This window comes from Salvelinus alpinus, chromosome 9 (assembly GCF_045679555.1).
Source record: "Salvelinus alpinus chromosome 9, SLU_Salpinus.1, whole genome shotgun sequence".
NCBI lineage: Eukaryota > Metazoa > Chordata > Actinopteri > Salmoniformes > Salmonidae > Salvelinus > Salvelinus alpinus.
In genome coordinates, this window is record NC_092094.1 from 47,812,642 (window position 1) to 47,838,514 (window position 25,873).

Here is a 25,873-nt window from a genome sequence, read left to right on the forward strand (position 1 = left end):
TAACCAAAATAATAAAGAAAACATAGATAACTAAAGGTCAGGGCGTGACAGTACCCCCCCCCCCCCCCCCCAAAGGTGCGGACTCCCGACCGCAAACCTGAACTTATAGGGGAGGGTCCGGGTGGGCATCTACCCTCGGTGGTGGCTCTGGTTCTGGACGCCGCCCCTCCTCTTTACACTGATCCCTCCGCCTATGTAGATCCGGACCGTGGATCATCGCCAGAGGCTCCAGACTGCGGATCATCGCCGGAGGCCCCGGACCGGGTACCCTCGCTGGAGACCCCGGGCCGGGGACCGTCGCTGGAGACCCTGGGCCGGGGACCTTCGCTGGAGGCCCCGGGCCGGGGCCCGTCATAGGATGTTCCGGACTGTGGCCCGTCGTTGGAGGTTCCGGACTGTGGCCCGTCGTTGGAGGTTCCGGACTGTGGTCCGTCGTTGGAGGTTCCGGACTGTGGTCCGTCGTTGGAGGTTCCGGACTGTGGTCCGTCGTTGGAGGTTCCGGACTGTGGTCCGTCGTTGGAGGTTCCGGACTGTGGCTCGTCGTTGACTGTTCCGGACTGTGAAACGTCGCCGGAAGCTCTGGCCTGGGTACTGTCGCCGGAAGCTCTGGACTGGGTACTGTCGCCGGAAGCTCTGGACTATGAAAGCGCACTGGAAGCCTGATGCATGGTGCCGGAACTGGTGGTACCGGGCTGAGGACACGCACCTCAGAGAGAGTGCGGGGAAGAGGCACAGGCCGTACTGGACTGTTGAAGTGCACTGGAGGCCTGGTGCGTGGTGCCGGAACTGGTGGTACCGGGCTGAGGACACGCACCTCAGGGCGAGTGCGAGGAGCAGGAACAGGACGTACTGGAGGCCTGGTGCGTGGTTCCGGCAGTGGTGGTACCGGGCTGGGGACACGCACCTCAGGGCGAGTGTGGGAAGGAGGCACAGGATACACTAGGCCGTGGAGACGCATTGGAGATCTGGAACGTAGAGCTGGCTCAATGCATCCTGGCTGGATGCCCAATCTAGCCCGGCAAATGCGAGGAGCTGGAATAGATCGCACTGGGCTATGAATGGTAACTGGAGACACCGTGCGCATTTCTGCATAACATGGTGCCTGACCAGTCACACGCTCCCCATGGTAAGCATGAGGAGTTGGCTCAGGTCTCCAACCGGACTCAGCCAATCTCCTCGTGTATTGGGGCTGTCTCTCGGGCTTCCGTGCTAAACTTGTCCCCTCATATCGTCGCCGTTCATCCCATGCTATCTCCACCTGCCTCCATGGTAGGCGATCCTCTCCTGCCAATATTTCCTCCCATGACCAGGATCTTTACCGTCCAAAATCTCGTCCCATGTCCATGCTGTCTGCTCCTCCTTTTCACGCTGCTTGGTCCTTTTATGGTGGGTTCTTCTGTCACGGTCTTCATAGGGAGGAGACCAAGGCGCAGCGTGGTAAGCGTACATTCTTCTTTATTTAAAGAATGAACACAGAACAAAATAACAAAACGAACCGTGAAGCTAATATGGCTAGTGCAGACAGGCAACTAAACATAGAATAAGAACCCACAAATACCCAAGAGAAAATTGCAACCTAAATATGATCCCCAATCAGCGACAACGATAAACAGCTGCCTCTGATTGGGAACCAATTCAGGCCACCATAGACATACATATGCCTAAACTTACCAACGCCCTAGACATACAAAAAACCCTAGACAATACAAAATAAGCATACCCACCCTCGTCACACCCTGACCTAACCAAAATAATAAAGAAAACATAGGGGTCAGGGCGTTAAATACACCTTATAGTCAGTCAGATGGCTCCTTACCCCTAAAGTAGTCTATGAGTCAGGAGAAATTGTAATCCATGATTCAGAGTTGTTTAAATAGCCACTATTAAATTGAGGGGATTTGGCCACAAACATTGAACTTTGTCTAATTGCCCCAATCACCCCCATAGGTTTTTTTGTTAGCCTTCTAACTATAAGGTGTCAAAAAGTGAGCTATCCTTTTAACATTTTCAATTAATTGAATTGACATTTTTCCCAACACTGTAATGGGGGATTCATTTTTTTAATACATTTTTTAACTTTTTCAGTCTCTGCATGCAGTTTGGAGATTATTGAAGTTAGCATGACAAAAGTAATTTATAAGTCATATTCTTTTGAAAATATCATTGTCAAATGCACATTTGTAATCGATTAACAAAAACCTACTTAGTAGTTATTGTGGTCACTTTTTCAGGATCCAATCTGTCCTTTTTCTCACTATCTTCTCCCCTTATACACTGAACAAAAAATATAAACGCAACATGCAACAATTTCAAAGATTTTACTGAATTACAGTTCAAATAAGGAAATCAGTCAATTGAAATAAATTCATTAGGCCCTAATCTATGGATTTCACACTGGGAATACAGACATGCATCTGTTGGCCACAAATACCTTAAAAAACAGTTACGGGCATGGATCAGAAAACCAGTCAGTATCTGGTGTGAGTTGATCCGGCTGTTGATTGTGACATGTTGTCCCACTCCTCTTCAATGGCTGTGCGAAGCTGCTAGACATTGGTGGGAACTGGGACACGCTATAACCCCACTGCCACCATGGGGCACTCTGTTCACAGCGTTGACATCAGCAAACCAACAGCCCACACAACGCCATATACGCTGTTTGCCATCTGCCTGGTACAGTTGAAACCAGGATTCATCAGTGAAGAGCACACTTCTTCAGCGTGCCTATGGCCATCGAAGGTGAGCATTTGCCCACTGAAGTTGGTTACGACGCCGAACTACAGTCAGGTTAGGACCCTGGTGAGGACGACGAGCATGCAGATGAGCTTCCGATATGATTCTGACAGTTTGTGCAGAAATTCTTTGCTTGTGCAAACCTACAGTTTCATCAGCTGTCCGGGTGGCTTGCCCCAGACGATCTCGCAGGTGAAGAAGCCGGATGTGGAGGTCCTGGGCTTGCGTGGTTACATGTGGTCTACGGTTGTGAGGCCGGTTGGACGAACTGCCAAATTCTCTAAAACGACGCTGGAGGCAGCTTATGGTAGAGAAAGAAACATTCAATTCTCTGGCATGGCAACAGCTCTGGTGGACATTCCTGCAGTCAGCATGCCAATTGCACTCTTCCTCAAAACTTGAGACCACTGTGGCATTGTGTTGTGTGACAAAGCTGCACATTTTAGAGGGGCCTTTTATTGTCCCCAGTACAAGGTATACCTGTGTATTATCACGCTGTTTAATCAGCTTCTTGATATGCCACACTTGTCAGGATGGATTATCTTGGCAAAGGACAAATGCTCACTAACAGGGATGTAAACTAATTTCTGCACAAAATTTTAGACAAGCTTTTTGTGCGTATAGAACATTTCTGGGATATTTTATTTCAGCCCATGAAACATGAGACCAACACTTCACAGGTTGCATTTATATTTTTGTTCAGTGCAGCTTTGCCACCTATCTGTCATAAATAATTCCCCCAAGACATAATGACACAGCCAGATTTGAGTTAGGTCTGAAGATAATGACTCTGGCTTATCTGTACAACACTACAAATAATACTTACATATAATGTTGAAGTCGGAAGTTTACATACACTTAGGTTGGAGTCATTACAACTCGTTTTTCAACCACTCCACAAATTTCTTGTGAACAAACTAGTTTTGGCAAGTCGGTTAGGACATCTACTTTGTGCATGACACAAGTAATGTTTCCAACAATTCTTTACAGACAGATTGTTTCACTTATAATTCACTGTATAACAATTCCAGTGGGTCAGAAGTTTACATACACTACGTTGACTGTGCATTTAAACAGCTTGGAAAATTCCATAAAATGATGTCACGGCTTTAGAAGCTTCTGATAGGCTAATTAACATCATTTGAGTCAATTGGAGGTGTACATATGGATGTATTTCAAGGCCTACCTTCAAACTCAGTGCCTCTTTGCTTGACATCATGGGAAAATCAAAAGAAATCAGCCAAAACCTCAGGAAAAAAATGGTAGACCTCCACAAGTCTGGTTCATCCTTGGGAGCAATTTCCAAATGCCTGAAGGTACCACATCCCTCTGTACAAACAATAGTACGCAAGTATAAACACCATGGGACCACGCAGCCGTCATACCACTCAGGAAGGAGACGCGTTCTGTCTCCTAGAGATGAACGTACTTTGGTGCGAAAAGTGCAAATCAATCCCAGAACAACAGAAAAGGACCTTGTGAAGATGCTGGAGGAAACAGGTACAAAGTATCTATATCCACAGTAAAACGAGTCCTATATCGACATAACCTGAAAGGCCGCTCAGCAAGGAAGAAGCCACTGCTCCAAAACCGCCATAAAATAAAGCCAGACTACGGTTTGCAACTGCACATAGGGACAAAGATCGTACTTTTTGGAGAAATGTCCTCTGGTCTGATGAAACAAAAATAGAACTGTTTTGCCATATTGACCATCATTATGTTTGGAGGAAAAAGGGGGGGCTTGCAAGCCGAAGAACACCATTCCAACCGTGAAGCATGGGGGTGGCAGCATCATGTTGTGGAGGTGCTTTGCTGCAGGAGGGGCTGGTGCACTTCACAAAATAGATGGCATCATGAGGCAGGAAAGTTATGTGGATATATTGAAGCAAAATCTCAAGACATCAGTCAGGAAGATAAAGCTTGGTGGCAAATGGGTCTTCCAAATTGACAATGACCCCAAGCATACTTCCAAAGTTGTGGCAAAATGGTTTAAGGACAACAAAGTCAAGGTATTGTGTGGTGGCCATCACAAAGCCCTGACCTTAAACCTATAGAAAATGTGTGGACAGAACTGAAAAAGCGTATGCGAGCAAGGAGGCCTACAAACCTGACTCAGTTACACCAGCTCTGTCAGGAGGAATGGGCCAAAATTCATCCAACTTATTGTGGGAAGCTTGTGGAAGGCTCCCTGAAATGTTTGACCCAAGTTAAACAATTTAAAAGGCAATGCTACCAAATACTAATTGAGTGTATGTAAACTTCTGACCCACTGGAAATGGGTGATGAAGTGATTAAATAAATAAAAGCTGAAATAAATCATTCTCTCTACTATTCTTCTGACATTTCACATTCTTAAAATAAAGTGGTGATCCTAACTGACCTAAGACAGGGAATTTTTACTACGATTAAATGTCAGGAATTGTGAAAAACTGAGTTTAAATGTATTTGGCTAAGGTGTATGTAAACTTCCGACTTCGACTGTACATACTGCACTACTGCCATTGTCGATATAATTGGAATGAGTAGAATGGATATTCCCATTTGAAACAATGCTGTTTGGGGTGGACAGCAAGTAGCCTCTTTTCACAGCCAATGTATCTCCGACACTTCGTTTGTTATCCTTTGATGTGCATTCTAAGATGGAGAATTCCCAAAAATGACCAAATGTGATTGGATCTTTTTCGATTCTAATTCTATGGTCAATACAATCTCTGTACATACAGAAGCTCTCAGGTTGCTTTTCAGCAACATGTCAACATCTTAAAGCACCCAACAGCGCTCTTGCCATCGCAGTGGAACTGTTGCCTGGTTGCATGGCCTCCTTCCTGACGTTCTTTAGGACTGTAAAGTTCGAACCTGGGTAAATTTCGATCTGCAAAAAATGAATAATTTAGTCATATGCTGTAAAAGACTAGAAAGCATTGTAAGCACAGTAACATAAGTCATAATTTTTCAAAACTTTTACATCACAAATTATAAACCTACAATAGTTGTCTATGCCACCTCAATCTAATCTCAAAATGAGATGGGAAATATAATCTACAGTAGTTACAAGAAACAACAAAGTATTGATAAGACACTGAATGCAATTAGAGAATAAATCATCCCTACTTGTGAGATTTATGAATGGTTTTTATATGGTTTTTATATAAAAATATATATACATTTCAAAGCAACAAATGCATTGAACAAAAAACAAATGTTTTTTGTATGGGGGTGTGAGATTTATATATACTACCGTTCAAAAGTTTTAGAACACCTTCTAATTCAACGTTTTTTCTTAATTTTTACTATTTTCCACATTGTAGAATAATAGTGAAGACATTTAACTATGAAATAACACATATGGAATCATGTAGTAACCAAAAAAGTATTAAGCGAATCAAAATATATTTTATATTTGAGATTCTTCAAATACCCACCCTTTGCCTTGATGACAGCTTTGCACACTCTTGGCATTCTCTCAACCAGCTTCATGAGGTAGTCTCCTGGAATGCATTTCATTTAACAGGTGTGCCTTCTCAAAAGTTAATTTGTGGAATTTCTTTGAAATATCATTCAATTTAAGTTGCTTATAAAATTACACTGTACAACTACAAAACAATACGCCGAAACGACCACTTCCACCAACTGTTAATATGAGCATTTTCTAACCAAAAAACTATGTAATTCAGTGTCCCCCATTTAGCATCCTCTCAATTTCATGCCCAAATAATCTCAAAGTAACTTCAAACCAAGTAATTTCAAATTCAATTGGAAAAGAATCCTGAATACTAAACATTTTTTATTTCACCCTGGTCATGGCACTAAGCAATGTAAAAATATGTGGAATTGCAGGAAATTATCTTTTTTTTATGTCCTGGGGATGTTGTCTCAACTAGGGGTAGAGAAAACGACATTCGCGATAGGAAATCTCAATCCAAGCTATATTCAAACATTAACAACCCTACCACCACCAGATTGTCCCATCGTATTTGCGATTCGAACCACCAGCCCTCCAGGTGCTACATGCAATTGCTGAATGCCTGCTTCTCTATTTCTAGTTAGGCAATCAGCCACCCTAGGCCTTTGTGGGAAACTTTGTGCTACGAAACGTCAAATCTGACGTTCATTTGACAAACACTTGATCCCTTCTAGCTAAGACTCCCCCACCTCCTTGATGTTTGCATTTTCTTCACCCACACAATTTCCTAATTTTCGCTGGGACGTAATTACGTCATGCCGTAACTGGGGAGCCGCACAACCGCATTGTTGTTGGCGAAAAGAAACCAGCTAGCTACTGATCGTTAGCAAGTCGCAAAAGGACATTAGTATTTGGTGGCTCTTCAGAAATATTTATGTTTGTAATAGAATCGAATTTGGAATTTAGACCGTCGTCGTTTAAATTTATAATTCAAAGCTGCTCGAGCGGTGCCCGTTGGATGAGAGGATTGTGTGTGGATTTACTGCTGCTGCTCTGCAGGCCACATCGCCATTGCTTGCAAGCGCTGCTGTTTTCAAAAGCGGAATTACTGAAAATACAAAGGTAACGTTAGATGGCTATAGCCAAATTTGCTGTCTATGCACATATGTATGCTTTTCAGAACAACCTAAATGCATTTATACAAATAGATTATACATTCTAGTGATGAAAATGATAACTTAAACGTTACCGAATCGACTCGGATTCTTGTTTAGTCGGACGCCATATTTCCTTCCTTAGTTTATTGTGAACGTTAGCTAGGTAGCTAGCTCTTGACTTGAGGCCGCTGGCGCTACTTTTACGGGATCTTCCTCTCCTAGTTCAATATACATATTATTTATGCCTGGCTCAACCTTCAACTAACGTTAATTTTAAAGCTATGTAGGTTATGCACTTACTAGCTAACTACTAAGTTAACTACTACGTTAGGTGGCCACAATAAATTGTCTTTACGCTAGCAGTTAGCCAGCTAGCCTAATATAGCTATCAAGGCAACTCTACCACAACGATAGCTATCTAGATAGTTGTGTTTAAGTAGCACAATTTAACATTGCCAGGATAACTAATTGGTTAGTTATTTTTTTTCGCTGACAGTTGACTAACGTTAGCTAGGCTAGCTAAATGGTTGCTTAGCAATTATGTCAACTTAATAAGATGTTGCGCGCAAGGGACTTCCCATTTGTTTCTCCCGTCTCACCCTCTTCGTTACAATGTGTTCTGTTAGTTGAGGATACCTATATTTGTTGTCAGTGGAATTTCCAAAGAACAGTCACCTGGTACATTTTGGAGTCATAAATCAGCTGCTGTGTTTGGCTTTCATTGTGTAGTGTGTACATGCCCAGAGTCTGCCAAATATTTCAATGACTGTGTCTCTTCGAAAAAGAGATGACAGCTCAGGCAAACTGTCTATTTAGCTACTCCTCTAGTTAGCATGTATTTTGAATGAATGCTCAACAGCGAAATTAATAGTATCTGTTCAATTATTATGCAACAAACAGTTAGCAACACTCATATTTTACACCGGTTACCTTCCAAATAATTTAGAGTAGTTACAAATATTTAGTTTCTGGTTTCACAGAACAACAAGAAAGGTATGCCTCTCCACACTTCAAGTAGGCTAGTTTGGTACTTTGGGTGAATATAAAAGTTCATTTAGGCTTATCCTAGGTTACTAGCAAGTAAATTGGCACAAGTACTGTAATAATATAGGCCTAACCAGGTTGTGGAGAAATTGCATTTATTACATACACCTACTTACATTTATTTCCCATCTGCACACCATAAGGAAGTAAAAGTGATGACACATTGTATTCATCCATGCCATGATATTTGTCATGTCAATGAAAAGCCTTCTGTTATGTCCACTCAAAAGAATAATAGACAACTGAAACCATGAAAGGGAAATTGTGACTATTGATATATTACAATCTTGGTTGTTATTGGCCTAAGTAAAATCTCAATCAAAGTGGGTTTTTTTAGCATTTTTTTAGGTCTTCATGATGAAGAAAAAAGTACGGCATTATAATCGCATGTCCACGCCCCAGAGGCCCCCCTCTCCCATCAAACCTTCACCAAACAAGGAGACCCTGACATATGCCCAGGCCCAGCGCATGGTGGACCTAGAGATAGATGGCCGCGTGCACAGGATCAGCATTTATGACAAGCTGGATGTCATCGCCGACGATGACCCCACGGCCCAAGAGATCATGGAGTGCAACAGCAACAAGGAGAACAACGAGAAGCCCCAGCAAGTGCTGGTCCGCTCGGTGAGGCTCAAAAACAACCAGCAGAAGAAGAGTGCCGCCCTCACCACCACGCATGGGGCTGCCCCGCAAGGGAGCGCCCTCCTGGAACCCAAGTTCCGCGCAGTGGAGTACAACCTTCCCGCGGTGCCTCGGCGGCCCTCCATATATTATAAGTATTCTGAGAAGACTGCCGAAGAGCTGGATGAGGAAGTGGAGTACGACATGGATGAGGAGGACTACGCTTGGCTGGATCTTCTCAATGAGAAGAGGAAAAGTGAGGGCGTCAGTCAGGTGTCCCAGAACCTCTTTGAGTTCCTTATGGACCGCTTTGAGAAGGAGTCCTTCTTTGCCAGCCAGGGTCGGAGCGACCCGCAGACCCTCATCGATGAGGACGCTGTGTGCTGCATCTGCATGGATGGAGACGGACAGGACAGCAACGTCATCCTCTTCTGTGACTCATGCAACATTGCTGTGCACCAGGAGTGCTACGGTGTTCCCTACATCCCTGAGGGCCAGTGGCTGTGTCGCCACTGCCTCCAGTGCCCCTCACGGCCCGCTGAGTGTGTCTTCTGCCCCAACAAAGGCGGTGCCCTGAAGAAGACTGATGATGACCGCTGGGGCCACGTGGTGTGTGCCCTGTGGGTGCCAGAAGTGGGCTTCTCCGACACAGTCTTTATCGAGCCCATCGACGGTGTCAGCAATATTCCGCCCGCCCGTTGGAAACTCACCTGCTACCTCTGCAAGGAGAAGGGCGCCGGGGCCTGCATCCAGTGTCACAAGGTTAACTGTTACACAGCCTTCCATGTCAGCTGTGCCCAAACGGCCGGCCTCTACATGAAAATGGAGCCTGTCAAGGAAGTCACAGAGACGGGGTCGCCCACTTTCTCTGTGAAGAAAACAGCCTTCTGCTGTGCTCACACTCCTAAAGGGTGCACCCGGAGACCCCTGGCTATCTACAAGGAAGGCCATGCTAAAAACGGTGTCTGTCACAAGAGGGGTGACAAAAGAGGGATGACGAGGTTAAAAGGGTGGCAGAAGAAGAGCAAGAGAATAGTGGTGGTGCCTGAGGAAGAGGCTCCAGCTGTGCCTGGGCCTAGTATAACCCCCAGCAGGTTGGCATATTATTTTTGACTTATTTTGTCTACCAATAACTAAATATTTTCCTGAATAACAAACCTCCCAATGAATGTGTGAAATGTACATTAAACAGAATAATCCTGTGTCTGACCAATGCTAACATATTCTCCCCTCTCAGTTTCGACACGATTCTCAATCAAGTGTCTGTCCAGAAGAAGAAGGCGTTTGTGGAGCGGGTCCTGAGCTACTGGATGCTGAAGAGACAGTCGAGGAACGGCGTGCCACTTATCAGGCGGCTACAGGCCAACCCTCAACCCCCCAAACCAGAGCAGCCGGTCAGTCTAGTGGTCAGTGTAATTGTTTAGTAGTTTTCATGGTATCCGAATCCTTGTGATAGACAATTGTGTCTGCTTTAAACATGACGTTGTTTTTAAACCGTTCTCCAGTGCTTGGAAATCAAAATAAAGCAGACTAATACTTGAATTGAGATAAAGACAGTTTCCTGTGTCTAGGCCTTTTTCTCAAAAGTAGGTTTTTGGATGCTAGAGATATGGGCCATTTATCCATTTCAATATGGACAACATTTTTTTTTTTTGACATTTAATAGAAATTTGCCTAGTTTGTTGGTCAGTGGAGTCAAATACAAAAAAATGGATGACAGTCGATGTCCATTGAAGGTGCAGTGCATCAACAAGTGTTCATACCCCTTTACTTATTCAACATTTTGTTGTTACAACCTGAATTCAATATTAAGTATATTTTTTCCTCGCCCATCTACACACAATACCCCATAATGACAAAGTGAAACATGTTTTTACAAAAGTTTTCACATTTATTGAAAATGAAATACTGAAACATCTAATTTACGTAGGTGTTCACACTCCGGAGGCAATACTTTGTAGAAGCACCTTTCTGAGTACGTCTCTAAGAGCTTTCTACACCTGGATTGTGCAACATTTGCCCATTTTATTATTTTCAAAATTCTTCTAGCGCTGTCAAAGTGGTTGTTGATCACAGCGTGACAACCATTTTCAGGTCTTGCCATAGATGTTTAAGCAGATTTAAGTCAAAACTAACTCGGCGACTCAGGAACATTCACTGTCTTCTTGGTAACAACTCTGGTGTGGATTGGCCTTGTGTTTTAGGTTATCATTCTGCTGAAAGGTGGTTCATCTCCCAGTGTCTGGTGGAAAGCGGACAACCAGGTTTTCCTCTAGGATTTGCCTGTGCTTAGATCCATAAAAAAATTATCCTGAAACTCCCCAGTCTTTAACGATTACAAACATACCCATAACATGATGCAGCCACCACTATGCTTGAAAATATAGAGAGTGGTACTCGGTAATGGGTTAAGGCAAAACCAATACAACACTTTGTATTCAGGACAAAAAGTTAATTGCTTTGCCAAAATGTTTGTTGTATTACTTTAGTGCCTTGTTGCAAACAATGCATGTTTTAGAATATTTGTATTTATTCTGTACAGGCTTCCTTCTTTTCACTCTGTCAATTAGGTTAGTATTGTGGAGTAACTACAATGTTGTTCATCCATTCTCAGTTTTCTCCTATCACAGCCATTAAACTCTGTTTTAAAGTCACCATGGTGAAATCCCTGAGCAGTTTCCATCCTCTCCGGCAACTGAGTTAGGAAGGGCGCCTGTGTCTTTGTAGTGACTGGGTATATTGATACACCAACCAAAATGTCATTTAACAACTTCACCATGCTCAAAAGGGATATTTAATGTGTGCTTTTGATATTTTTACCCATCTACCAATAGGTGCCATTCTTTGTGAGGAATTGTAAAACCCTCCTGGTCTTTGTGGTTGAATCTGTGTCTGAAATTCACTTCTCGACTAAGGGACCTTAGTGTGGGGTACAGAGATGGGGCAGTCATTCAAACATCATGTAAAACACTATTATTGCACACAGTGAGCCCATGCAACTTTAGGCTTAACAAATGGGAAGAATAATTATTGACTCAAGACATTTCAGCTTTAGATTTGTAATGAATTTGTAAACATTTCACAAAACACAATTCCACTTTGACTTTGAGGTATTGGGTGTAGGCCAGTGACATCTCAATTTAATACATTTTAAATTCAGGCTCCAACACAACAAAATGTGGAAAAGTCGAGGAGTGTGAATACTTTCTGATGGCACTGTAGCTCTTTGTAATTTTCTGCCGCCTTACCTGAGATTAAGGTCTTGTGGATGTTAATTAAAATGCCTTTATGGACACTGATGTTACAGGATCGCAGGGTGGAGGATAATCGAGTGATGAAGGAGCAGCTAAAGGAATGGCACCGCCTACGCCACGACCTGGAGCGAGCTCGCTTACTGCTCGAAATGATCAGGAAGAGGGAGAAGATAAAGAGAGAGGAGGTACAGAGAATTGGTCTCGGGTTTTCAATCTGATAACCCCAGTAGTGAAATAAGAATGTTTATGTGACAGCATATCAATGGCTAGTAGTTGTAAGTCCTATCAATAAAATGAGGTCAAATTAATTTCCTTTCAAAAGATAATCTGCATTGTTAAAAGAGCTTTAGAAGTGGTTGTTGGATCCCCTTGTAACTGTTAGTATACTACAGCTTTGTGCTATGTCCTATAACCATTCAGATGAAGCTCCAACAGTCCGTTCTAGAGGTACAGCTCACACCCTTCAACATTCTACTACGAGCTGTCCTGGACCAGCTTCAGGAGAAGGACCAGGCCAAGATCTTTGCCCAGCCTGTCAGCGTTAAAGAGGTATGGTCCCCCATACCCCCAATAGAATGTTACTTTCACAAATTAAAAACAAATGGTACCCTCACAGAGATTGTATATCGTTCTATTTAGTTATTTGGGTACCTTTCACTTAGCATCGTGTTTTTTTATTATCTCCCTATCCTCAGGTGCCTGACTACTTGGACCACATCAAGAACCCAATGGACTTCTCCACCATGAGGAAGCGCATTGAGGCCCACGGCTACAAGAGCCTGGAGGAGTTTGAGGCCGACTTCAATCAGATCATATTCAACTGCATGAAGTACAACGCCAAGGACACGTTCTTCCACAAGGCCGGTCTGCGTCTACAAGACCAAGGCGAGGCCATCCTCAGGAAGACTCGTCGGTATGCAGAGCGAATTGGCTTTGACTTTGTCAGCGGGATGCACCTCCCTGAGCCGCCCAAGGTGGAGGCTCTTCCCCCTTTCTCCTGGGACGATGGTAAGGACAGTCTACATACGTTTACTTCTCCATTTATCTTGTACACAGCCTATGATTTATGTTACTGTAGTATTGGGAAATGTTTTGAGCTCAGCCAACCAAGTTGTTGTTTGTGTGTGTCTGGCAGTGGACCGGATACTAAACCCAGCCAACCGCCAGCACATGTCTTTGGAGGAGCAACTTAAAGAGCTGCTGGAGAAGCTGGACCTGAGCAGTGCCATGAAGTCCAGTCCATCTCGCAGCAAGCGACTGAAGCTGCTCAAAAAGACCATCACAGATGTTCGCAGCGAGATATACCTAAAGACGAGGCACCCCGCTGCCTCTTCCTCTGAACCAAAACCAGCAGATACTGAGGAGAAACCACTGCCTCCCACTGGACACAGCACACAGGAAGAAGGTACATATCAGGCTGTCCTAAAGCTATGAATTGTTTCAATTAAACCTTCTCTATATCTTACTTGATGAACTGTAGGCTATTAGCTAATGATTGTTTGTTCCACATGTCAAAATCACTTTCCTTTTCTACTGTGCTTCTGTTTTGATTGTATAGGAGGCAAGTCTTTGCCCCCACCGAAACTAGAGCCATTGAACTCTTCGCCGCCGCTTTTCAACTCAGACAGTCATTCAGAACCTCCCTTGCTCAAGCCCATCAAATCCAATGTGGACAAGAGCCAGAAGACCTCCAAGTGCAACGGTGTCAAGACCGCTACCTCTGTACCCCAGGAACCCGTCAACGGGCACATCTGTAACCCGCTGTTCCCAGTCAGTGACCTCAGTTTCGTGGCCACCTCTATGCTCGCAGAGCCCTCTGGCACGGGCAACAGGCGGACCAATGTGCTCTTATGCAAGTCCAAGAGTGCTAGCCTGCAGAAGCCCCCAAGGACAGCCGAGCACTTGCCCGGCTCCCCGCCACTGGGAGCCAAAACCTTCCTCTCTGTTGTCATTCCTCGCCTTGAGACCCTCCTTTTACCCAGGAAGAGGACCCACAGCTCCAGTGGAGACTGTGATGAAGATGAGGAGGAATCGCCCATCAAGCGCCTTGACACAGGTAAAGCCCAGTGTAAATATGCAAATGTCACCTTTTTCTTCTCATTCATGTACAAAATTCATAATTTTGGTTTGCAAATGTCATTGTAATGGAGAGGCAAGTGGGTGTGTAGGCTCTGACCATTTCGTTGTCTCCAGGACTAGCTAATGGCTTTGTCGTTGAACCAGAGAGTGAGGCTAGCCCCAGTAAGCCGCTGGAGCCTCGCCGGCGCTGTGCCTCTGAGTCCAGCATCTCCTCTAGCGGCAGCGTGCTGTGTAGCACAAGGTATACTTGTTAACACCTCAGCACAATGGCAATATTGCAGACTCTTTGCTGGCAGCACTCTGCTGTGTAGCACCAGGTACAGGATTGGCAGTGGGCCTACATCACAGTGCCATGTTAATGTAATATCTAGATCCTCTAGCAGCTGTCTGTAGTCTATCATCACTTACCAGGCAAAATGTTGCACTCAACTATTAGCACATTTGCCATTTGCTCACAGTAGCCTACTCGGTTTTCCTTTGTTTTTACTGTAGCACGGTCAGAGTGCCAAAAAATGGAAAAGGGAGGCCATCCATGGCACGTAGGAGCACAGTGGACGACAAAAACGCACTCATCACCTGTATCGAAAATGGGGACTTTACCAAAGCCGCTAAGATTGCAGCAGGTGAGACACTAGTTCTTTCTGTAAATAAATGCTAAGACTGGACTTATATTATGAATGATAAATGTAGTATCTGTATTTAGTATCTGTCTAACATTTCTATCTGGAAAAGCTGGCTAAGTCCTCTTGTCATTGCCTGCTACCCAAAGGCTTGTTCATAGTAGTTTGTTTTTAGCTTTGGAATTCTACCACTTTCAATAACTCATCGCCCAGTAGACATCACGGAATTCTGCTGTTCTTACATTAATTGGCTTCCCATGGACCACAAGTCTCAGCTTATAGAAGTAGAGGGTAGCCTGAAATCCAGACCTGCTTGTGGCAAGGAGTGGAAGGTTAGCACAAATTGACTCGTACCCAGGCTAAGTAGAGGGGCTGGTTTTGTCCCGAATTGTGTTTTTATTGATATTCATAGAATGAGTGTTAAGCAAGTTCTGAGATTGATAGCAGATATACACTGAGTGTATAAAACATTAGGAACATCTTCCTAATATTGAGTTGCTCCCTCTTTTGCCCTCGGAACAGCCTCAATTCGTTGGGGCATGGATTCTACAAGGTGTCAAAAGCGTTCCACAGGGATGCTCGCCCATGTTGACTCCAATGCTTCCCACAGTTGTCAAGTTGGCTGGATATCCTTTAGGTGGTGGACCTAAAGGATATTTTTGACACTCAAACCAGTGCATCTAGCACCTACTACCATTCCCCGTTCAATGGCTTGCCCATTCACCCTCTGAATGGCACACAATCCATGTCTCAAGGCTTAAAAACTCCTCTTCATCTACAATGATTTAAGTGGATTTAACAAGTAACATCAATAAGGGATCATAGCTTTTACCTGGTCAGTCTGTCATGGAAAGAGCAGGTGTTCCTATTTTGTACACTCAGTGTATATAGTCTTGTGAGTGTGCATATAGTCAATGCAAGATGGTGTCAGTGCAGATAGTCTGGGGAACCAATGTATTTTGATTTAGACAAGAATATGTGTGCCAGCATGTGTGTGTTCCTTGGTAAGAATGCATCTGAGCACAGTGTGACAAGTGACATGAGCTTGTTTGACAAAGGACAACTGAGGCTCCCAGCACTCTGCGTTCTAACACTGGGGCCAGGGCAAACCTTTTTAAACAACCCTTATTCTGTCAACATCTTGTACCAGTGGCCTGAGCTGACATGCCCCAAGGCACCAATGATCTCCTGGTCACCCAGTCTAGACTAAGAAATCCCACTTCCTATACATAATTCAGCAGTTTTCGGGCATCTTCTACTCTGTCGCAAACAAAGTAATGGTTACCCTCTACAATTCACATTATTTCAAAATTATTACAACTAAAACTGTATTTCAGTGTTTTGATGCCCTATAATACTTCCCTGTGTGTGAACGTACTGTATGTTCATGTTTTTGTGTGTCTCCTGTCAGTGTGAGCATGGCTTTTAGAGTAGTCTCTTGTCTGTTTGCAGTGAACCCCCCATAACTTGCTTGTCATTATTCCTGCTTCCGTAGAAGTTGGCAACGGAAATATTTGGATGCCTGCTAGTGCTGCAACATATGTACTGGAACCCCTTAAACTAGTTTGGGCAAAATGTAGTGGATATCCCTCCTACCCCGCCTTGGTGAGTTTGAGTGAGCGCATGTCCCAGACTGGCCAATGCCCATCTATATATGTCCCATTTCCATCCATTCCTCTCATCGTAAGTGGTGTAGCTCGTGTTTGTGCACGCCCTGCAGCTAGCTGCTCAGCTTCAGTGTGTTGTGGGTGGTATGAGTGTGTTAGGAGTCACACAGATTGCTTACAGCTTTCTCGGTGACTCAGGTAGCATGGCATCTGTGTGTGGTAGTGTGTGTCGTCAGTGTGTGATTGTGTTAATGTACGTTCCTATCCACCAGTTTGAACCTTTGCTGCACCACAACCAGGATTCCCCTGCATCCTCTTGTTTTCAGGTCACTACAACCAATCACTTCTCTTGCCCCCTCCCCCATGCAGATCATAGACCACAAGATGCCGAGGGCGGGGTGTCACCACAACGGGGTCTCTCTCCCTCTACCCCCTCTGGACGTCCTCAGGGTCGGCGAGCAGATGCAGTACAGGTCCGAAGAGAAACTCTTCCTCGTCCACTTCTTCGACAACAAGCGCAGCTGGTGAGACGACACTCCCCTTCTATAGTTTGACACTTGTAATAATCTTCAAACATGGCCAACGGTTTATTTTTTATCAAATAGAGTTAGTGCTCAGGTTCTTGAGTTGCAATGGCAATATGATGTAGCATAATCCTAATGATACTTCACTCTCTTTGACAGGCAATGGCTTCCTAGAGCCAAGATGGTTCCCTTTGGTATCAATAAGACTGTGGACAAGATCAAACTGATGGAGGGCTGCTCCTCTGGCATCCGTAAAGCAGTGCAGACTGCCTTTCATCGCGCTGTGAGCCACCTGAGCCAGGTCAAGGACAAGCCTAGCAGCAAGCCCTGCAATGTGGACTAAACCTGCTCATGCATCCCCTCACCTCTAGGTGGAGCCCTTCAACTCTCCTTAGTTTACTTGATATTCCACAGCAGTCCCAGTATTCCTCTAACACACACACCCTCTCTTTGTGTTTACTGTGTACTGGGGGAGAATCTAAAGCCCTCAAGTAAGTAGCCCTACGGTCTCTTGGTGCAGGTTTCCATTCCACCTCATGTCTTGATTATATCAACTAAGCTGCTCATGGGTAAATGGTATGTGTATGACACCACTACACGCATGCTCCCTTTTATTCTATTCCATTCTAAAAAACTGTAGCTGGCAACATGTAATATCCACATGAATCAATGAGCTATGCAACTGAACTCAAGCGATTGGGTTGGCGTGTGCAAAAACCTTAATACAGAGTCCTAGAACTGACTCACGAAAATCACTGGTCTAACCTGATGAATGTTGAATTTCTGTCCTGTAATATGCTGCAACTTTCACTGCTGCAACTTTCACTTCCATCATGATTCTCACCCTCACTCCCATTTCCTCTCTGCAGTTGCCCTGTATTTAACCATGTAAATACCTGTACAAGGCGTGACACTAATTTATTCTGTTTTCAGTTATTGGTACTGCGTGTTCACTTTCTTGCTATTTATGCTGTAGGGGTGATTCATGTCAGCACTATGGTGCTTATTAAATATTTGCTGGTGCTACAACCTGTGCAAGTCTTGGCTACAACAGACTCATCCAGGGCAAAATATATACTGTATCGATTGAACGTTTGTTTTTATTTCAGCTACTTTTTTTATGGTTTCTTAAGTTATTGAAGTTTATGGACAAGCTTCTCTCTGCATTATTGTGGTTTTTAAATACAATAATGTTTTTATGGGACTTAGTGTGTTTTGTTTGTACATATTTATATAAATCTATATAATTGTATACATAAGATGCTTTCAATGTTTAAAAAGCAGAAAGTGCATCATTCACACAAAACCAAAAATTTGCTGCCCAGATTTTCGATTCATTTTTTTATTTTATTTTTTACAGTTTTTGGTGTGCGTGTCTGTGTGTGAGCGTGAGAGAGATCTGTGAATAACCTGTAAAACGTTGTCTTCGTTCACAATGGTTTTCACTGTGTTACAGGGACCTATACCATGACCATAGGTGAATGTGCCTGTACTAATTTATTCTAAAGGAGAAATGTATATGCATTACTTTATATAGAAAGAATTGTAAGAGATACTATTGTCTCACTATGAGCCAACTGTGTAAAGGCCATTTTTGCATATTGTTTGTTTTAATCAGAGGCATTAATCTTGAAGGTGGGGTGATAGAATCCATTACATTTTATTCAGTTAGGAGGATCTGGGGTAGCAGTGGGTAGATTTTGTTTTTTTCAAAATCCATTTTTGTATGGATGTTCTGTAAATAGACTTGGTACTGGTCTTATTCTCTGGGAAAACCACATTATAGCCAATGGGAGTGGATGCTGGCAAAGTCCAGTATGTTTTTATATAAAAACACTGAAAATAAAATAAAAATGGTATTGAATCACTGATTTTCTGTGTGATATGGATTTTTGTGTTCAATTACATGAAATTAAGACAATTACATAGGCAACCACAAGAAGGAGCTGTGCCACCATTGTATGGAGTGCAGCTGGAGAGTAATTCATTTAAATTATGTTTAACCATGGCCCAGGGCATCGTGGAGCATGTCAAATCACAAGTCCACCTTCATCTAATACATGATGGTTCAACCATGATCAAGATAAAAAGTTGCTGTCATAAAGTAGCCTAAATGCCCTTTTTAAAACATTTAATTCCTTAAATCTCTTAAAAGCTTTGACATTGATCTGTTATTACGTTTCTTTTGTTAAAATGACTGAATCTAGCAAAAAACTGTGGCTATTCTTCAGAATTGTATGCCAGGCATCACATAGTCCATGCAGTGGGCTTCACAGCGCCCACATCTCCCCTCAATCAGATGCTAATTGTTCGGGGAGGAAGGCTGCAGCAGCATGAGCCGGAGAAAGTCAACCAACCATGAAGATCAATCTCCCAGCATCAACCTCATCAGAGAACTTTTGACTGAGCTGCATTTTCTAATCCGCTAGCTCAGCGGCAGCCCCTCTCGTGTGGAGGGGGGGGCTGTAAAATTATCTGAAACCCCAGAAATTTGAGTCTGTGACAACCGGGTATTTGAGAATTCATTATTTATGCATGCCATGTCTTAGTCAACATACTTGGGGAAGGAAGACGACACCTGCAGAGGGAGAGTATGATAATTTCATGCTGCAAAAGCTGTAACGGGATTCAATTCAGTGGCAGTGTAGGTCATGACCCCTGAGTCTTGGTCAAAGATGTCAAACAGTTCTTCAGAGACCCATCACTTTTTTTTCTCAAAGACACTGCAAATGTAACATTAAATACTGTAGATATGTGAAGGTTGGATACTAGTGAAGAGGCTAAAGGTTTTGGTACAGTGGAGTCATGGCAAAAGGAATCCAAGTGTATTTATATAATAAAAGACTAGACAGAACATAGTAAATGTAAATCCGAGACACTCAAATTAGTATGGTATGGTTACATAAGAAAGGTTACTTCTCCCTTATGACGAAATGAGGGTGGATGGGGGGACATATAACACGAATGTCTAGCAATCCAAAGGTTGCGCATTCGAACCTCATCACAAGCAATTTTAGCTAATTTGCAACTACTTACTACTGTTTAGCTACTTTGCAACTACTTAGCATATTAGCTAACCCTTCAACTAACTTTAACCCTTTAATTAACCTAACTCCTAACCCTAGCCTAGCTAAAGTTAAAGCTAACGTTAGCCACAACACAATGGAATTCGTAACATATGAAATGTATTGCAATTCGTAACCTCATACAAATTGTAATTCGTAACATATAAGAAATGGATGATGGACATACACAAATTAATACATACCATACGAAATGTAACATATCAGACTAAATAGACTCCAGCCACCCAAGTCATAGACTGTTATCTCTGCTACCATATCGCAAGTGGCATCAATGCACCAATTCTGGAACCAACAGGACCCTGAACAGGTTCTACCCCCAAACCATAAAACTGCTAAATAGTTAGTTAAATAGCTCATCAATAGCTACCCGGACTATCTGCATTGACCCTTTTTAAACTCTTTTGGCTCATCACAATTTATCCTATTGCCTTTATCCCTACTTTTAGGTACATACATAATCTACCTCAATTACCCCCTGCCCCTGCACATCAACTTGGTACTGGTACCCCTTGTAATAAAGCCAAGTTAGCGTTACTCATTGATTATTTATTCCTTGTGTTATTATTTTTCTATTATTTCCCTTTTTTTCTCTCTGCATTGTTTGGAAGGGCCCGTAATTAAGCATTTCACTGTTAGTCTACACCTGTTGTTTACAAAGCATGTGACGAATCACATTTGATTTGATTTAAATGAGAAAGATTTGCATTTACTATGTTACGTCTGCCACCGAGTCCAGGTTGTATTGTAATAAGGCTCCAAAGAGGGAAAAGCAAAAAGACAGCTATAATAATAATTTGGGGGTGCTGATATTTGTCCTTATACACACAAGTGTGTAATTGCAATGTGTTTCTTGCATATCCCAACTACCCCTGAGGCACCCCCAGGGATTGGGGTCACAGCCAGGGTCACTATTGTACAGCACCCCTGGAGAAATTAGGGTTAAGTGCATTGCTCAAGGAACAGCAGCAGTATTCGAACCTGCGACCTTTCAGTTACTAGTCCAATGCTCTAACATTGAGGCTTCCTGCTGCCCTGCTGATTTAAAGAATGACAACTTACCCTGCAAAACTCATGCAGAATAAAGTCCAGAAAGATTACCTGATATTGAGAAGTTAACACTGGCCTGTGGGCTAGGCGCAGCCATCCTACCCCAATCTGATTCTGAATCGGAGATTTCCATAAACTTGCCAGATAGCTGCTTATATAGCCCCGCCCATACCTTGAAGATAACAAGGCAGGTAATTAGCCACATGAATACATATTATAAACATGAACATTTCCACAGCATATAATTCATTTTTAATTTTACAGTTTAAATATACATCTAATATTAATTATTCAATATTTAAATGCTGAACACATTACTTTTATCACTGCCAAAACAAAAATAGGCCTATAGAGCTCGCCAGCTTGTAGTCCTAAAACCAAGAAATTAGTTTCCTCTTTTTCGTTCAGCCATCCCTATGGGGAAATTAATGGGGAAAGACTTTTCTTCAGGTAGATATAGCTGGCTGGTAAATACAATTAATATGTGAAGCAATTTGGGCTGATTAGCAACTCCTATTTTACTGATTCATTAAAGCTTCAAGCCAAGGTCAGAGACCCAAGGTTGTTTGGGCAGAGACATGATTCTGTTTCAGCTGACTGCCTTGAGGGATGAGGAAGGACACCATTTCAGGTCAGAGGTGATGTTGAAACCCACCCCTTACAGCTTGATTCTGACTGTACCCCATTCTTGAATTGGTTAGTCTCTGTCAAAAGACCTTCGAAAACTATTGGCAGGAATTGAACAAGCAGTTTCCCTGAATGGCAGCTTAGGGGCAGTGTTACCCAAGGAAATGTAGCCAAGCGCAGATGCCAATGGTGGGAGCACATGCACAGAGAAATAAAGTTAAAATCAAATCAAAATCAAATCAAATTTTATTTGTCACAACAGGTGTAGACCATACTGTGAAATGCTTACTTACAAGCCCTTGACCAACAATCCAGAATTGTAAAAAAAGTAAGTAAGAAGAAAACTCACACAATAAAATAACGATAATGAGGCTATACACAGGAGGTACCGGTACCGAGTCAATGTGCGGTGGTACAGGTTAGTCGAGGTGATTAAGGTAATATGTACATGTAGGTAGGGGTAAAGTTACTATGCATAGATAATAAACAGCAAGTAGCAGCAGTGTAAAAAATGGGGTCAATGTAAATCCAGGTTAACTGTTTAGCAGTCTAATGGCTTGGTGGTATAAGCTGTTAAGGAGCCTTTTGGACCTAGATTTGGTGCTCGGGTAATGCTTGCTGTGTGGTAGCAAAGAGAACTATGACGGCTGGAGTCTTTGACAATTTTTAGGGCCTTCCTCTGACAATGCCTGGTATAGAGGTCCTGGATGGCAGGAAGCTTGGCCCCAGTCATGTACTGGGCCATACGTACTACCTTCTGTACATTTACATTTACATTTACGTCATTTAGCAGACGCTCTTATCCAGAGCGACTTACAAATTGGAAAGTTCATACATATTCATCCTGGTCCCCCCGTGGGGAATGAACCCACAACCCTGGCATTGCAAGCGCCATGCTCTACCAACTGAGCCACACGGGACCACTGTAGCGCATCGTGGTCGGTTGCCGAGCAGTTGCCATACCAAGTGGTGATGCAACCAGTCAGGATGCTCTCGATGGTGCAGCTGTAGAACTTTTGTTCATCTGAGGACCAATGTCAAATCTTTTCAGTCTCCTGAGGGGGCATAGGCATTGTCGTGCCCTTTTCATGACTGTCTTGGTGTGTTTGGACTATGATAGTTGTATAGTGATGTGGACGCCAAGGAACTTGAAGCTAAGCACGCACCCCTGACGGGGCCCCGGTGTTGAGGATCAGCATGGCAGATGTGTTGTTGCCTACCCTTACCACCTGAGGGTGGCCCGTCAGGAAGTCCAAGATCCAGTTGCAGAGGGAGGTGTTTCGTCCCAGGATCCTTAGCTTAGTGAAGAGATGTGAGGGCACTATGGTGTTGAACGCTGAGCTGTAGTCAACGAAGAGCATTCTCACATAGGTGTTCCTTTTGTCCAGATGGGAAAGGGCGGTGTGGAGTGCAATGGAGATTGCGTCATCTGTGAATCTGTTGGGGCGGTATGCGAGTTGTAGTGGTTCTAGGGTTTCTGGGATGATGGTATTGTTGTGAGCTATGACCAGCCTTTCAAAGCACTTCATGGCTACAGACGTGAGTGCTACGGGTCGGTAGTCATTTAGTCAGGTTCCCTTGGTGTTCTTGGGCACAGGGACTATGGTGGTATGCTTGAAACATGTAGGTATTACAGAATCGTTCAGGGAGAGGTTGAAAATGTCAGTGAAAACACTTGCCAGTTGGTCAGCGCGTGCTCTGAGTACGCATCCTGGTAATCCGTCTGACCCTGCAGCTTTGTGAATGTTGACCTGTTTAAAGGTCTTACTCACATCGGCTACGGAGAGCGTGATCACACAGTCGTCCAGAACAGCTGCTGTTCTCATGCATGGTTCAGTGTTGCTTGCCTTGAAGCGAGCATAAAAGGCATTTAGCTCATCGGGTAGGCTCGCATCACTGGGCAGCTCATGGCTGGGTTTTCCCTTTTGTAATCCATAATAGTTTGCAAGCCCTGCCACATCCAACGAGCGTCAGAGCCGGTGTAGTAGGATTCAGTCTTAGTCATGTATTGACGCTTTGCCTGTTTAATGGTTCGTCGGAAAGCAGAGCAGGATTAGTGTCCTGCTCCTTGAAAGCGGCTGCTCTAGCTTTTGGCTCAGTGAGGATTTTGCCTGTAATCCATGCCTTCTGGTTGGGATATGTCAGACAGTCACTGTAGGGACGAAGTCGTTGATGCACTTGTTGATGAAGCCGGTGACTGATGTGGTATACTCCTCAATGCCAAGGGATAATGCCCGGAACATATTCTAGTCTGTGCTAGCAAAACAGTCCTGTAGCTTAGCATCCGCGTCATCAGTCCACTTCTGTATTGAGCGAGTTACTGGTACTTCCTCCTTGAGTTTTTGCCTATAAGCAGGAATCAGGAGGTTAGAATTATGGTCAGATTTGACAAATGGAGGGCGAGGGAGAACTTTGCACACGTCTCTATGTGTGGAGTAAAGGTGGTCAAACATTAACAACAACAACAAAAAAAGTCCTCACATTTCAAATAATAAAAATAAATATGAATTATAATATGCAGTTGCAGATAATGCAGATTACGATTCAACTATAACCAATATTCACGTACAATAATTGAGAATATACAGATTTACAGTTCCAATGCTTCTACAATATTACCTGTTTGTAAAAATAAAAAAAACAGATCCCAAATATAATGGGGCTTTCTGAGGCTTTCTTTCTCACTATATAAGTATATTTTTCAAGAGCCAGGCTTGACGTTAATTATTTGAAACAATGACCAAGTGAGGGGGAATTGACATCCAGAGAGAGCAATTTAACATCTAGCTTGTATAGTGCCTTGCAAAAGTATTCATCCCTCTTGGCGTTTTTCCTATTTTGTTGCATTTACAACCTGTAATTTAAATGGATTTTGGGGGGATTTCATGTAATGGACATACACAAAATAGTCCAAATTGGTGAAGTGAAATGAAAAAAAAAATGGAAAACACCCTGCAGTTAGGGTGTTTTTAACAAAGGGATTATTACTATTCTTCTTTTGTTTCTTTAAGGGAGCAGAGTACAAGTATCCATCCAATTAAGCCTTTTGTGGACAACATTTCAGTCTGCAGCCAAGGTAAGTATGGTTTCTTGGAGAACCAAAACATTGAAGCCCTCAGTTGTGCAGCCCAGTAATACCACTGTAGGTTTGGAAGTTGCAACCCCCTTTGTCATAGGGTAAATAAAGAAGAGAAAGTCTAAGCCATGCTTTTCTGTTGCTCCATATCAAATCTGAGAGTATCTTTCTGATCTTTGGGGAAAATAAAGGTGGTGGAGCCAGAGGAATTGATTAAATAGATACAGAAAGTTGGGCAGAATATTCATCCTAATAATATTTATTCTAGCAATAATAGATATAGGCAATGATGTCCATCTGTTGAGGGATTCTGTTACACTCATTACCATGAGTTCATCATTTGTTGAATTTAAGGAGATCATTTCTGGTGTGATTTTAATAGCAAGACATGTGAAACCTTGTTCTGTATTCACAAATGGATGCTGTACAACAGGATTCAGTCTCTCTTGCTTGTTGAGGATATTTGGTTTTATTCACTTTAAACCCAGAAAACTGACCAAAGTTATTAATTAAATTGGAGATGGAAGAGATAGAAATATTTAGATCTCAGCATGCTTATAGGAAAGGACACTGAACAAGCACAGCACTTACACAAATGACTGATGATTGGCTGAGAGAAATTGATGATACAAAGATTGCGGGAGCTGTCTTCTTAGACTTCAGTGCAGCTTTTGACATTATCGTCTGCTGCTGGAAAAACGTATGTGTTATGGCTTTACACCCTCTGATATAATGTGGATAAAGAGTTACTTGTCTAACAAAACACAGAGGGTGTTCTTTAATGGAAGCCTCTCAAATATAATCCAGTTAAAATCAGGAATTCCCCAGGGTAGCAGTTTAGCTGGCTACTACAGCGACTGAAATTACAGCAACACCCAACAAAGAGCTGCAGTTAGTTTCAGAGTGGGTGGCAAGGAATAAGTTAGCCCTAAATATTTCTAAAACTAAAAGCATTGTATTTGGAACAAAACACTCACTAAACCCTAAACCTCAAC

General features: G+C 43.1%; 1 protein-coding gene across 4 annotated transcripts; it reads left to right on the forward strand.

Moving 5' to 3' along the window:
* Nucleotides 1-6,898: 6,898 nt before the first annotated feature.
* On the forward strand, nt 6,899-18,913 carry LOC139530245 (bromodomain-containing protein 1-like). 4 transcript variants are annotated; one of them, XM_071326460.1, is made up of 13 exons: nt 6,899-7,258; nt 8,675-10,052; nt 10,196-10,364; nt 12,266-12,397; nt 12,633-12,761; nt 12,908-13,220; nt 13,348-13,617; nt 13,771-14,268; nt 14,406-14,532; nt 14,784-14,914; nt 16,407-16,516; nt 16,888-17,042; nt 17,202-17,534. In XM_071326460.1, exons 2-13 carry the CDS (start codon nt 8,692-8,694, stop codon nt 17,383-17,385), a joined length of 3,579 nt encoding a protein of 1,192 aa, XP_071182561.1. In that variant the 5' UTR covers nt 6,899-7,258; nt 8,675-8,691; the 3' UTR covers nt 17,386-17,534. The 4 variants fall into 4 exon arrangements, with proteins under 4 accessions (XP_071182561.1, XP_071182558.1, XP_071182559.1 ...); XM_071326457.1 differs by lacking the exon at nt 16,407-16,516 and having other exon boundaries at nt 17,202-18,913; XM_071326458.1 differs by lacking the exon at nt 16,407-16,516 and having other exon boundaries at nt 10,196-10,352; nt 17,202-18,913.
* The last annotated feature ends 6,960 nt before the right edge of the window (nt 18,914-25,873 follow it).